The sequence below is a fragment of the Pseudopodoces humilis genome, chromosome 3 (assembly GCF_049639895.1).
Source record: "Pseudopodoces humilis isolate 2021_Gansu_Grassland_sample_001 chromosome 3, ASM4963989v1, whole genome shotgun sequence".
Lineage (NCBI taxonomy): Eukaryota > Metazoa > Chordata > Aves > Passeriformes > Paridae > Pseudopodoces > Pseudopodoces humilis.
The window spans coordinates 108,113,166-108,128,528 of NC_142202.1; the positions used below are offsets into that span (position 1 = coordinate 108,113,166).

At 36.9% G+C, this 15,363-nt stretch overlaps 1 protein-coding gene across 3 annotated transcripts in view; it reads right to left on the reverse strand.

Annotated features, from left to right (window-relative positions):
* CD2AP (CD2 associated protein) overlaps positions 1–15,363 on the reverse strand; it is a 77,700-nt gene that overhangs the window by 8,414 nt on the left and 53,923 nt on the right. For all 3 annotated transcript variants that reach the window (XM_014251489.2, XM_088053582.1, XM_088053583.1), the window contains 6 exons: positions 13,636–13,727; positions 11,986–12,090; positions 9,623–9,659; positions 9,196–9,258; positions 5,750–5,909; positions 3,783–3,925 (listed from right to left, as the gene is read on the reverse strand). In XM_014251489.2, the coding sequence (XP_014106964.2) occupies positions 3,783–3,925; positions 5,750–5,909; positions 9,196–9,258; positions 9,623–9,659; positions 11,986–12,090; positions 13,636–13,727 (600 nt within the window). The remainder of the gene's footprint in view (positions 1–3,782; positions 3,926–5,749; positions 5,910–9,195; positions 9,259–9,622; positions 9,660–11,985; positions 12,091–13,635; positions 13,728–15,363) is intronic.

Genomic DNA, 15,363 nt, shown 5'->3' on the forward strand with positions numbered 1-15,363 from the left:
GTGGAGATTGGGGTTTGGTGGTGGTGATAGGTTGATTGGTTTTACTGTAGGCTTAGGGATTGATTTGTTTTTCTTTTTAAACAGCATTTTTAGTTATTTTAGAGAAAATTTAACCAATAAACCATTAAACCAATAGAGATACTGATGATATCCACTGAAAGTTCAGAGTCTACACACATTTCAATCAATAAAATGCTTTACCAAATAAGATTCTTACAGACAGTCTGTGAGCAATTGTTAAAGGAAATCCCATCATAGTGTCAGAAGAGCAATACACATCTGGAGATAATCTGGGTCAAAAAAAACCCAAACTTTATGACTGAGTGAGAGCACCTTTCTAAGAATATGAGCTAAGCCTAAAGCTACATAGGAGGGATTATTAGAAATGTCTCTTCTACAAGCTTACCATGGATCCACCACACAGCTGTTAGGAGCTTTGAGAGGTACAATTAACAAGAGGCTTTGTTAAGATTTGTGAATGCTTCAAGTGTATTCATAGCAGCTTGTCTTTAAAAGCCTTCACAAAAAGAAGCAAAGCTGAAGGGTGGCTGAAGAAATTATGGTTCCACCATTTCATGTGGCTGGGGTTTAAATATCCCTGATACAAGTGAAATGTATCCAGTATTTTAGAAGATAACTCACATTAATCTGTGGAGTAAAAAGATGGCTTCCTTTCTCCTATTACTCACCTTGCTGAGATTTCCCCACAAAAATTCAGGGGACAGCTATAAGCTATAAAATATCTAATTGTCCAAAAGCTTCATGACTGTGTTCTCTGTGTGTACAGTATGATAAAGCCAACCTACATACACCAGACGTGCTAAAGGTACTGAACACATTTCACTACAAACAAACACAAAGTTTGGCTTATCAATAGCTCAACTATAAATTTTTTCTTACTTTTAGTCCCCACCAGCTCCTGATGGAAAAGCCTACTTAAAGTAATTTCTTTAACTGCTAAGGAAAATAGGCATTCAAACAAACAAAAAAAAAAAGTGCATTAATAGAAACCCCAAAATTTTAGTGCCAATATTTGCAACTGAAAACCACGCTCACGATGTTAAGAAGAGGATATGTGAATGGAATAAAGCAATTGGATTTCCTTAGAGATTGTTATCTTACCAAAATGGAGAAGGGTAGGGTAATTTCCTGACACGTAAGAAGGGAAACATGGCAAACAGGATAGGAAACAAAATCTGGAAAGAAAAGTCAAGGAGAGGAATGTCTAGAAAAAGATTCTGAACAAAAAAATTATTTTACAAAGCAGGAAAAAGAAACATTTGTAGAAGAAACAGAATTGCTTTACATGTTCAGCACACCAGTATTACAGCTTTAGTCTTTTACAGTATTTGATTCTAATCAAACAGAGAAACATTTATGCAGTTTTTCAAATAAAACTTCAAGAGGATTATTTCAATGTCACCAATGTTTCTAAATGGTTCTGGTTATTTATCCTTTTCTGATGGCTGGCAACATAATTTTGACATGGGGTGGATTTTTCCATTACAGAACATTTACAGCTTCTTATGCTAAACTGAAAGTGGCACAATCTAAACCTCACTTCACGATCAAACTAAGTTGGAAAAAAAGCAGGAACCATATTTAAAAAAAAAAAAAACAAAAAAAAAGACTGTGGGCAATTGCCAGCCCCAGCCATCCATTTTCCCTTATCTTTATTAATACCTAGTCTAGTTATTATAAAGTTAAACAGTCTTAAATGTTATACAAGGACCCAATATCTTTTTCTTTTATAGTTTTATATGGCCTTGGCTGCATAGGCTCTTATGTCTTTAGCAGCACAGTATGTAGAGAATTAAGAGCATGAGATTCATTACATTTTACTGCCAGGAGTTTGGATCAGTCCCTTTTCACAAGAGCATAGGAGTGACTTATGCAGCTTGTTTTAAAGAATGACAGTTTGACAAAACAGGAGCTCTGAAACTTTCCTTCAATTGCAACTCCTTGACCCTTCTCTGTGCTGCAGCCCCACAGGAACTCCCTGAGCCTTCATTTGCTTGCACCAAACAGAGCTGAACAGACCTCACCCATGAGCCCATTGTGACCCCTGTGCCCTCCTCATTCAAATCTTTAATTTCTCCATAAGCCTGTAAAATCTTACACTAGCAAAAATATTCTTTTTTTTTTGCTTTCCCCTCAATCTGTGTAAAATTATTCTTTTTCTATCACATAATATTCTGATTTGTAGTATATACATGGACACCTGACAGCAAAGGTACTATGTTGCCACCCTGGTTATTAAAAATGTCAAGGTAACAATGTAAAGGGAAAAAAAAAAACATAAAAAGAGATATTCCAGTTGTTTTCATGAGGAGTTTCTCCTGAGGTTAAATGATACTATGCTATATGGTAAGCACGACCCTAGAGATAATCACAGAATTTATTATACTAGCTAGAAAGCTGATAATCATAGAATGGCTTGGGTTGGAAAGGAACTTTAAGATCTTCACCTTCCACTATCCCAGGCTGCTCCAAGTCCTGCCAAACCTGGCCTTGGACACTTCCAGGGATGGGGCAGCCACAGCTTCTCTAGGCAACCTGTGCCAGGGTCTTATCACCCTCATATTAAAGAATTTTTTTCTACTATCTAATGTGAGTAGTACAGCATCTGTACTAAAGACACACATGAATTAACCTTTCCTCATACAAAGCATTTACACTTAAAAAGCGTATTTTAACACGCTCAATGAGAAAAAGTCAGGAGTATTCTTTTCTATTGCTTCAGTTCTTTTAATGCAGATTAAAAGAATTAATGCAGATTATAATTTATTCTAAAAAATAATTATTTTGGTCTTCCAGATGAATTTATTATATTTTGGACCAACTATTCTACAACTGGAATGTTATAATTTGCCTTAAAAATAAATAAATATATAGAATTTTTAAATTTATTATTACTAAAATATTTTCTGAGACAAAAAGTTGCATTTGAGATATGAAAGACAAACACTGTAGGCATAATTCACTACAGCTTTTTCTGAAGTCTTTATTCATAAAATATAAATAATTTAGAGTTCAGAAAAACATGCCCACAGCAGCTGATCTCTGCTTAAGTGACACACAGAGGTCTGGTATCAGTTGCACTGTCAGTCAAGGGCTAATGGTACCAATACAGTAGTTCAGAGGTTCTGATCATTAAATGTGGGTTTTTTAACCACTATCAAAGGTTTTACTGGATATATTTAGAATTAAGGAGACACCAAGTTTGGCTCAAGGTGGCTTTAAGCAAAGCCATAATTGTTCTATTCAAATGTACAATGCTCCATGCTTTTTTAAAGCCCCAATTTAAGGTATGGTAAAGTCAAAATCTAGAATAGCTCTGAACTAAATCACAAGAGATTGAAAGTAATGGCATTACTAAGAATTCTCAAGTTAGCTAAAAAAGCAAAGTTATCTGAACTGCAAGAGCAGAACAAATTGAACCAGCCATTAAGAAAACAACTTCATAAAACTCAGGATGAAAGTGGCAGCAAAAAAAAAAATAAAAGCTTTCAAATTAGAAGAACAAACCATTATCTCTGTCTCCCTTCCTGCCCACTATCACAACCCAGAGCTCAGCAGCTACCTGCAAATACCTTGCTGAAATTGTGTTCATCCCCTCCTGACTCTTGCCTTCAGCTGCCTACAGCACTTCTGAAAAAATACACAGGCTTATATAAATGCACTCAGTGGCATTTTGAGTAAATCACTCAAAAAGCTTATTCCAACCCTGTAAAACACAGCAATCCAGTCAGAAAGGCCCAAAAGAACATTTCTTTTCTTACCTGATTCTTTAGAGCTTTTTATCACAAGTGAATCTACCTCTACTGATTTTGGTCTGAGTGGCAATGGTTCAGAGTCTAACTTTGGTTTTGCTACTGGCTCAACTTCAGATTTCGGTCGAAGCGTAACAACTTCTCCATTAGTTCTGTGGTAAAAAAAAAAAAATAAAACATACCTAGTCAAGAGATTAAATAGTTTAAAAGGGAACCATACCAAGAATTATAAGCAAACTGAAAAATTATGGTAAATTTTATCACTTTCTAAAGCCTTGTTTTAAAATCTTTTTTAAAATAAAGGCTTCTGGAGATCAATTCTACCTGTGAAAACTGTTTCTTTTGTTCCAGCTCTTGCAGGGTTGTCAGATGTGCACAAAACCCATGTGAAAACAATCCAGAACTTTAAGACACACTTTGACATTTCAGTCCAAAATATTACACTTCAAATAACAGGTGAGCTGAATAACATTTTCACTAATACCTCTTGAAGTAATCCAAAAACTGACTCCTTGACATTAAAAAAAAAAAATCTTTCTGTACTGGAAAAAAGGCTCGACAAGAACAAGTTATTTCTTGCAGGATATGGAAAAAGCTACCTTGTGGCTTTTGTTCTACCATGCACTCCTTACATATCTGCTTACATCATTAACAGACAAAAAAATCCCAAAAAAATCTGAAGTAGCAAAACCCCCACCAAAATAATTAAAAAAGAACAGGCAACATTTTCATTTTCCTTTACAATTCTTCCCATCACAAACCCGTGCTGACCAGGCCTGATCATTTGGTTGGCCTGTACATGCTATAAACTGTGCCCCTTTCATTAATTCAGTTCCCAAAGCCTTTAAGTTTTACTGCAGCAGAAAAAGAGATAGCAGTCTGATCTTCCTAAAAAAATGTTAAAAACTTTCAGACATTTAAATATCTCTAGGATTTAAAGGTTTCAGTAATTAAAGGTCCACAGCTTACTACAGACCTCTATTTAACTGCACATGTGCATCCCTTTAGAATAATAATTATTTTCTAATCTGGAAAATAATATGACTTGTTGTTTTAAAAAAATAATCTTTATTGGGAAAGTCTCCAAAATACCAAGTGAACATAACACAATTCTATACTGGAAAGGTATTTAAGGTGCAAGCTCTTCTGCTTCATTTCCACAAAGTTAAGTGTATCACAACCTCACTTTTTCATGGCTCTTTCAAGCCAACTGAACATCCCAAAGGGACAGTTACCAGTCAGCTGTTGCTTTACACTTCAGGGTAGGAGGAGCCTATAAACTACTTTGATGGAGACAGAAAGGAAAATTCTCTGTGTGGGAGATTGTATAGATGCAAAATTAGTCTTAGTGAAAGTTTCAAACTCATGAGGAAAAAAAAAATAAAAATCTAAGTGGACATAGAAGAAGTATTTGTCCCTATTTATGCAGAAATTCAAGTGAGAAGGCTCAAGAGCAGACAATCTGAATGTGCTTCTGTAGTCAGTGCTTCCTCCCCCTTCCCCAAGGAGCAGACATGAGCCACAGTGAATACATTTAGCACAGGTACCTGTGTTCAGTTCTTCCTTTCCATCTATCTTACCCTTTAGGTAAGACAGGCTCAAGCCTTGAATACTGAGGCAGATCTAATTCTCAGGGTTTTCCTCTACACAGTAATAATTCCCAAGGCCCATGCCCACATTCTTTCACTCCACCCTCTTACTGTAGCTACAGCAGCCCCCAGATGAGCAATTTCATCTGCCCCATGGTCAATTATGCTCTAATATTGACTCTTAGATGGATTCAATATCTCAAAGGACTTGAAAGATCACTGACAGAGACCTGGAGAACTAAGCCACTGGGAGGTGTAAGGCAAAACTTATCCTTGCATCCTTTTCACCCTTAAAGCACACATTTCCTCCCAACTCATCCATGAAGAAAGATCAAACAACAAATCAAACTGAATATACTTGGTGACTACAGTTTAAGGTATACTGACTTGGATGCAGATGATGGCAAACCAGGTTTGTCTGGACGTTTTGGGTGCAGGAGCCCTGCTCTCAGTAAGCTGTTGGTCTTGCTTGGAGGAATAGGCTTCTTGGGTGGTACCTGAGGAGCTTGTGGCTTCAAAGGCCTCTGATCCAAAGCTCCTTTTTCATCTGACAAAAGAAGTCACACTTTAAAAACGCCACATTGCCTAGAATTCCTACACTGCTAATCAATTAGAACGCACCTGCTGTCAGAAATGCCTTCTTTGAAGATCAAAATGAAAAATACACAGTCAAGTGTCTTAAATGACACCTTATCAAAACACACAAACTGCTTACCTGAGCTCATAAAGATCTATCTCAGTGTAAGAGAAACCTCCCTACAGACATGAAAACAGTAGTAATAAAGTATGGACTCACATTACTGCACTGCAACAGACAGCTAAGAACCAAAAATCTTTGTACTGCTTTGTCTTTTCTACAAATGCATTTGATTTTCTTTTAAAGAGGAAGATTCTTTTATTTATTGTAACTAGACCTATTACACACACAAGCAGTGTAATTTATCTGTGTAAGAAGGGGGAGGGAGAAAAATGAGTTTTTATCTGAATAGCTGAATTTATTTTATCTAAAGTCTACCTTCCTATGAAGAGATCAAAAATAGATATGGATAAAAAAAAAAGAAGAAAAAAAAAGAAAAAAAAAGTTGTATTTATTTGTTCAGTGACTGCATGACTTAACTGAATCCTGTCCAGAGGAGCTGACATACAACATATGGGACACTGAAAAATTGAAGCTGCTTCACAAATAATAGTTGAATAGGTTTCAACCCATGTGTCCTAACTCTACCCTATTGGATAGCCAGAGCAAAGCTTCTACTTTTCCCTGTAAAACTGCCATAGTTCAGTATACACAAACATAATTGTTATGTTACAGCAAGGGGTTACAGTTCTTTAGAGTTACTGCCCTTATAGGGCAGTAAATCAGTAAACTGGGATGGAGAGACTGACCTTCAGCTTTGATTCTCCCCATCCTCCCCTCCTTTTTTTGCTTTTAACCAAGTATTGATCTGTAAAATGTTTACATATGCTATGGATTTGGGAGTAGGGCTGGGTGTTTGCTTCAGCTCCATGCCAGAAAAGTGCCTGAACTGCCCGGTCTAGGACTGATTTCCTTTGAACAAGTCCTGCAGCCACTGAGCACCCCTCCAACCCTAAAATGAGAAGAAGCCGATGTTCTTTCAGAGGAATATTGGGAAGCAAACAGATCCTGGAGATATTTCAGTCAAAAACATTGCTCAGGAGCAGAAGTGTTTTCCTGCTTTGGGACACCTGAACATCAGGAGGAGATATGGGCAAGAAACCAAACTGGCTGGCATCTCCTTTCAGCGTCTCTCAGCATGGAGCCAGGAATGCAGGATGCTGAAGCAGCGGAAGGCTTTGCCACACGGTGGGGCTGCCTGCCCTCTGTAAAGCAGCACATCAGCAGCACCAGCACTCCTGCCTCCCCACCTAAAACACATTTCCAGTTTTTAACACCCAACACCAGCCAGTACTAACTGCAGATCAATTGGCTTTATTGAAGCTATGCTGAGAACAAGTTGAGAATTACCTCTTTGGCTTTTAAAAATAAGTGAGTTCATAAACAGGGCAGAAAAAAATGCTGTCAGTGAACCCTGTTCCTGAACTCTCATCTGTCAGTTCTCCCTTCTAATACTCACACTCACAATCTGAACATAAAAAATTCTATAGCTAAATGGAGTAAGTTAATACCAAAGGCTAAGGTTCACCATGAGCACAGAAACTGGGCATTTCTGCTGGAAAAAATGACATGCCTTTTTTGGATTCTGCTCCTCAATGAAAGTGTTGGTTAAAAATGAACAGTTTAGTAATGGAAATATACAAATCTGAAGACATTTACAGTGGAAAAAAAAGTCTACATGACAACACTAAGTGTCCTTCAATATAAATACAGATAAATACTCACAGAAACTCTACTTTTCATTTTTGATCAATTTTTGACTGCAATTAAAGGCAGATCTATTAGTCTCCCAATAGGCATAAAAAATGACATGGTTTGACAGCTTCTGATTAGAGCTGCTCAATATTTTTTTCTGAGAACTAGTTACAGAAAAATTTCATTTTTAATGGGTTTAATTAGTAGTAATAACAGAGCTGTTTTCCACAAGTACAACTGCACTGATAAATGGGCATATCTTGGAGTAAAACACTAGTGCTACCTAAAAAATTAATTTTTATGACCTGATCTGCAACTGAATAAATGAAAAATTTTTCCTCCTTCATTTCCTGTAGCTCTGTAAGGAATATTTAGTATTTTACTTTACGTAATTTTGTAGATTTCAAATTCCTGTTTTTTGGATGGTGTTACTCAATATTCTTTCCTATATTCCTCCATGAACAGTTGAGTTCTACTATGCCAAGATTAACACTGTAGTCCAGTGTTAATCTTAAAGTTAAACTGGTTAAAGAGAACCAGTTTAAAATTAAACTTCCTTTTTCTGGAATCATACAGTTTATGTCAATTCACACCTGAAGATACTGCTCCAACAGATAAAAATTACTTGCTTGCTCACATACAGAACAAACAGGACTTTAAACAGTGTTTTTCATATTCAATACCTGAGAAGGTGCCTTATTAAAATGGGGGTAATAAAAACTGTGCAGGGAAGCCAAGAAACCCATCAGCAGCCTCACTGGTAGAAATGCTGGTCAGCCACAGTTCACCATTCACTGCACAGAGTGGTTTTGTTATTTAGTTAAGCTGCAGGAACATCAGGATTTCTTCTGCAAGGCCCAACCAACACATTTGTTTAAGCTGCTCACTTGTAAACACAATCAAACATTTTCACTTGGCAAGTCTTTCTAACACGGAAAGAAGCCTTTTAGAATCTGTTTGGGTGACTACAGTAGCTTTGCCTCTGAAAAAAAGTGTCCTTTAAATTTTAAGAATAAAGCAGTAAATGTTTCCAAATTCAGTGAAACTTGAAAATATGGAATATAGCAAGAATTAACAGGACAAGAAATCTCTGTTTCTGAGTATTGTGACCATAACATCTATCTAAGGTGCCTTGTACCTGTTCTGTGCAGCTCTTTCAAAATACTTCTGAACAGACTTTTGCAGGAGTGAACCCTTCCCTTTGTAATAACTTACTAGTGCTGCTTAAAACTGCAGCCACTGTCACAGAACTACCCCTTCATGAATTTAACAGTAACTATGTTACTGTGCAGTGCAACAGCCAGTCTTCAGAATGTAATGCAATAAGAAATAAACATCTCAATAGAGTTTAGCAGCTCCTCTAACCACTCCAAAAATATTTCTGTAACATCACAGACATGACAGCTTCAGTAGCTGCTATCAAGGGAGTTTGTATGATGGCTGCTGAACAGAAAGCCTATTCCCAGAGCAGCCAAGTCACCATGAAGAAAACTGTCCTTACCTTTTTCTTCAGGCCTCAAAGAAAGGAATTTCTTCTCTCCAGTTGGCAATTCAGGTCTTGCAGCTGAATGCAAAAGCAAACCACAGACATTTCTCAAAGAGCTTTAATTATCTTGTCACTAACTAAAAATAAGACTCACGCCAAATTGTGTCTTCTCTTTTGCAAGGAGTGTAATACCATTTATAAAACCTCACCTGAGCCCAGAAAATGGTGAGCCGTTGTTAAAATGTTTCCAAAATAGGATCCATCATAATTTTAAAAATACACAGCAGCAGCAAAATATATAAAGTATGAGAAGTAAGCTCAAAGTGTGACTATGGCTGCATTACTAGGAAGTCAAAAGCTACTTGTAAATTTTCTTTTGAAGTCATGCACTGCTTCTGAAATTCAGTATTTTCTCAGACCACAAAACATGTATACTACCTACCTGGACTTTTAACTGGAGGTGGAGGTTTCTTTGGCTTCTGCAAAATGAAGGGGGAAAAAAACGAAGTCAAACAAGCAAGCAAACAGATATTCTCTGTATCCAAGACAGCCTTATTTGTGTTTTGTTTTGCATACTGTAATGTGGAGCTTGTTTATTAGCTGATTTCAAAGTATTTCACAAAGGAGGCAATCAATTCAGACAGGAAACACAAAGACCTGGAACAATTCCTCTGATATCTCCCAGACAACCAGTTACAAAAAATCAGGAACAAAATTCAGATCTTTTCAAATTAAATCAGTGCTTCAGCAATGTGCATAAACAGAGGGGAGAAAAAAACCCCTAAAATCCAATAATTCCACCTTTTTTAGTCCAAAGAATTGCTCTGATCACACTCATTTTAATTTCAATATGTAAACCTCAATCTTAGTACAATGCCAGTTTAGAAGGGCAACCAGGTAATTTTCTGAAACAAAAGCATTCACTTCCACTAAAAATAGATTTCTAAATTAAGTATCAGAGGAATGGCTTAAATTAATTGACTTTTAAAATACAAGTGTATGAAAAAACAAACAGATGCTGGTAGCATTTGTCTCAAATAACACAGTTACAAGAAGAATATTGATTTGAGCTCCCTTATCATTATAGTTAAGTGGGAAAGATGGACAAACTACACCAGCCATCAAAAATGTACAAAGTATCACAATGTGACAGTCTGTACATTGAAATTACTATTTTGAAACAGTCAGTCATTCACCACTTTCTGATACACTTGAAGTTGCATCTCTCTCCTGCTGAAAGGAGACTGGCATCTCTCAGGAGAGATCTCAACCACTCATCCTGAGAATGTGACTCATTAAATTGCTTTAGAAGAGGGCTCTTTCTGGCTGTACTAAGGAACAGATTCCCTGATAAAATGATACAAAAGCCAACAAAACCACTTGTTCATCATAGAGGCACTGCTGAAACCATACAGGCTCAGTCTAACACAACCCCTCCAAAAAAGCCTCGCAGTGGGTATATTTAAAACAGTTGCTATGGATGGATCTCAATTCTGTGCCCCTACAGTTACTGAATAAGCACTTTTTAACACAGCTAGATTTTATTCTAGCATGTGAAATGTAATCAAGCAAGCAGGAGAACCCATATTCAATATCTTTCTCTGGTTTCAGAGGACACAAAAACAAGTGAACCTAAATAACAAGACACTATTTTCCTTCTTCCCCAAAAACGTAACTACATTATCCAGATGTGCAGCATTGCTGCCTACACCAAAAACAATTAAACAGAGTTCAACATCAACTTGCCATTATACAGTTCTGCTCTGTGTTTTCATGAAGTCAATATCAAATAGCTGATTATGATCACCAGCCATCCAATGCCTTGAACCTCAAAGCTGCTCAGTGCAAGATGAATCCCTGTCCTGAGACACTGCACACAAAGCAGAATAAAGGATCAAAGCAGGGAAATGCTGCATAGGGTAAAAAAATGGCTTTTACCCCCTCTATGTAGGAAACAACTCTGTACTGTGAAACAGCAACCCTACCTACCCTCTCTTCTTGTATTCTATGGCATTTATGCTGCCCTTGCACAGCTGAGACTCCATCTGAAAAGAAAATTCTGACTGGGTGTAGGTAGGTAGGTTCCTGTATAGGTGAGGCAACTCAGGATAAACCATAAATTAATAACTCCTGACCTGGAGCTGAAACCATTCCACCTGGGGCTGATGTACATTTGGGAATTAACACAACCATCTTTGCTACACAAATGTGACAGAACCAAAACAGTGTAATAATCTCAACAACAACAACAAAAAAATATAAAACAAGGACCAAAATTATAAGATCATTGAATAACACATAAAAACATGAATTTCTACAAGTTACTACACATGATGGTGAAAAAATATTTCTAAATCCCACCCAAAAAATATCCTTCATATGCTGCAGCCTACTTCACACAGAAAAATCCCAGTCAGACCCACAGGGGTCACTCAGCATTTTGTAATTACAGTTACTTAAGGACTTGAGATGGAAAAAACCAACAGCTTATCTCCTTTCTAAACAGTAAGGGTTTAATCAGTAATCAGTAACATGTAACACCATGCTATCAGAACTACACCCTTTTCTAAATGACCTGATCATCCTCATTAATTCGAGTTTATCTCAAAAAATACGCCTCATTTTAATATTTATGGACAAGTTAAACACAAAGATGAACCTTTTCATCTCTTTTTATACAATTAGGTCAAGATAAAACCACAATTGTAATGTTTTAAGCAGCATAATGTGCTGTGACCTCTTTTATTCTGTGCATTTTCATCAATAGTGTTTTTGTGATACTAAACAATAGGTGTAAGAACTTACAGGGAAGTCTTTATCAGACTCTTGTATTTGAACAGCAAAGTTATCTGGGAAGACTCCTTCTTTACCATTGAGCTCTCCTCTCCACCAGCCTGGCTCTCCAGTATCCTAAAATAAACAGGTCATTTCAACCAATATTTACTTCTTCCCCAGAACAGATACAATTACACAACAACTTTTTCCCTTTTACACACAACGCAAAGTAATGGTTTGTCTGAAATTGGCCAGCTTAACAAGGGGAAACAGCTACAGACCAGATCAGGTTTGGTCAGTTTTTGTTCGTTTTCTAAAACTCAAAATGAAATTATATTACATCATATAAGATAAGGGTACAAGGATAAGATCTGCAAAGAGAAGGAAAGTACATAACGCCAGTTATGACCTAACATACAACATTTGATCTTCTCAGCTTCCTTGACCAGCAAGTTATTCAGTAAATAATTCAAATGTTATTGGCATGACGCACAATTCTACCAAATAAAAGTGATTCTGATGTGATGGATCAGCTCCACTGGTCTAAAAAGGGTAAAGAAGCAAAAGAACATACCCCACTGAGAGAAAAAATAAACATACTATGACAAAAGAAAATAAACTATTGGATAATTAACCCAGTGGAAGAGAAATCCATTACAGGATTTTACTGGGTCAAGGCTTTTGTCCGTAACAGAAAGTCTGATGTTATACTTTACCAGCAGAAATAACAGCTTTTCTCTGTGTCTCAGATCCAAAAAAATCACACAAACCTACAATTGGGTGAGTTGGAAGGGACCTGGAAGATCATCCAGTTCAAACCTCCTGCCATGGGCAGAAATGACACTCAGTCTGGACAACTCTTTTTTCGCTCCAATTTGGACCCGTGTGTGCTTGGGGTAAATTGGTTTAAAAAAACAGAGAGGAAAGAGATTGAGTGTAGATGAGGCAAGGGTTGCTGTATTTACCAAAGGGCCTTCCGTAACTACTCTTTTCTATTGTACTTATGATCAGTGATGCTCATAACATCAATTATTTAATTCCACAAAATTAAAATCTTGATAATGAAAAATGTGTTTCCTTCTGCAACTGAGCAAAAACTGAACATGAAACTTTCCACTTTCTTAGGAAAGTCGTTATTCCTTAACATAGCAAGCAAATAAATTAACAAAAGACTTCAGAATGCTGCAGGGAAATTAATTACAGGTAAATTTATTTCCTGTTTAGAAGCATCTCTGCAACAAAATGATCAAAAAGATATTCAACAGAATTCAACACAAATGAGAACATTCAACTAAATAATGATGTTTCTTTTAGAGAAAGTATCACTAATTTCTGTCTGATTATTCTGAATCACCAGGGAAAAAGAACAGTTTCTGAAGATAAAGGGGCTGTTAGCAAAGCTTTTCCCATTTCCCCACTGAAAAGGCATTTGGTACTGAGTGTACACTGATCTCACTGGCCTTTGAGGACCCCAAGATAAGCTCCTGCTCTGGAAGAACCTCTGAAGTCATCTGTACCTCCATCAAGCACAGAAGCAAAGAGTTGACTCTCACATGAGAGAAATCGGTCTACAGGAATATCTGCTCCAAGAGACCTTCCTGGTTCTCAATTCATACATGGTCCCCTGTACAAAATTCACCAAAGCCATACACATGGTCAGAGCAGACCAAACTTTCTTACCTTACTGATTATTTGAATGATCTCGCCTTCTTTAAAGCTGAGTTCATCATTTGAGCCATCATAGGAAAATATTGTCCTGCAATATTCCTTGGCTGGAACAGAGAAGCACAATTAATTTGGATATCATGAGTAGTAACATTCATTGTAACAGCTCACTTATGCTGTCTGAGAGCTGAGAAATTCACACTATAATCACACTTTCCTTCTAGACCTGAGACTGCTTTATGAGTGTTCAAATCACAGGAAAAATAAGATTATATATTTATTGAGAAAAGGAAATAAATATTTGAGAAGTTAGAAGTATAAGCCCCAAAAGATTTTTTTCCCAACAGCAACATAATTCAAGCCCTCTGATTTCAGAGGGAGAAAAGAGGCCTTAGAAGTATAACAGTTGAAACTGTAACAGCCCATCTAACCCCCACTCCCTCACAGGATTTATTTATTCAATTTTTAGCAACTTTGTAGAAAAATGGTTTCAAGCTTATTGGAGTTTATATGTATTTTCTCTAATTTCATCTAAATTTCAAATTTGCAATCCTAATTAAATACAGGCAGTTGTTTTCAAATGACATCTTCTATTAATGTGTACAGCTACAGAAATTTCAAGCAGCAGACTTCAGAAATTGTGCAGTGAAACAAAGTAACTTTAGCAAAAGCATTGCTTGGCTAAACACCCGAAATCAGAGTTCATCTGAGCCATCAACTCGGCCACAGCCCCTTCTGCAAAAGCAGAAAGAATAATTCTTTTCTTTCCTTTAGTAGAGTTCAATACTAATCCATTTTAAATTGTGGTAAGAAATGAAAAAGCAAGAGCATTTTTTTTCCTTTCTCACACTAGTACAATAAACCATGAGAAAGGCCAAATTACATAAACATAGACTTTTTAACCCCAGCACATTTAAAATAATTTAGCAGATAAAAAGGTTGGATTTCTGTATGTGACACACTAAGAAAGAGGAAGCACAAAAAGGACTCTTTAGGTGCTGCCATAACCTATCAGGTGTTTGGCACTGCCACCACAATGAGCAGCTGCTTCAGCCTCCCGTTAGAGCAGCAGAACAAGTGACAGAACCACAGAATCATCTGTGATTTTTAATGACAGCTTTTGCCAGGCAGTAAGAGAATAAATCAGTTACAGTCAAACCTTTTTGCTGTTGCTGTATTTTGTTTAATCAACAGACATCTTTAGTTTAAAAATGCACAAATTGTATTCACAAATAAAAACTAGTGATAACCACTATATTAAATGCCAAAGTATGACAAGCTTAAAGAGATAATATAGAGAGATATAGGTATGTATGTACATAGACTTGTAACCACATGAGCAATCTTAGATACAAGAACTTGCATTTTTTCAATGTCTTATCTAGTAATCAAAAATGTTCAGCCACAGCCTGATACATTGGGGTTCATGAATAATTACAGAAACCCAAGAACCACGTCAAAGAGATGAATGCTTAAATTGAGGTCCAAAGCCTAAAATTCATGACTCTAAAAAAAAATTCAACAGGTACACTACAAAATTTGAGGATTTTATCAGTGAGTGACTGTAATACATTTCACTACATCCTGATTCTGTGGAAACAGATGTATTTCCTTACTGCCTGGGGAGTTGGCCTTTACCTCCCCTCCTCACATAGACCAGAGCAGACAAAAAGCAGTGCCAGAAAGGGGATACTTCACGCTGCTCCAGCTCCCAGAAGTGTGGAGACAGGGAGCCCAGGTCCC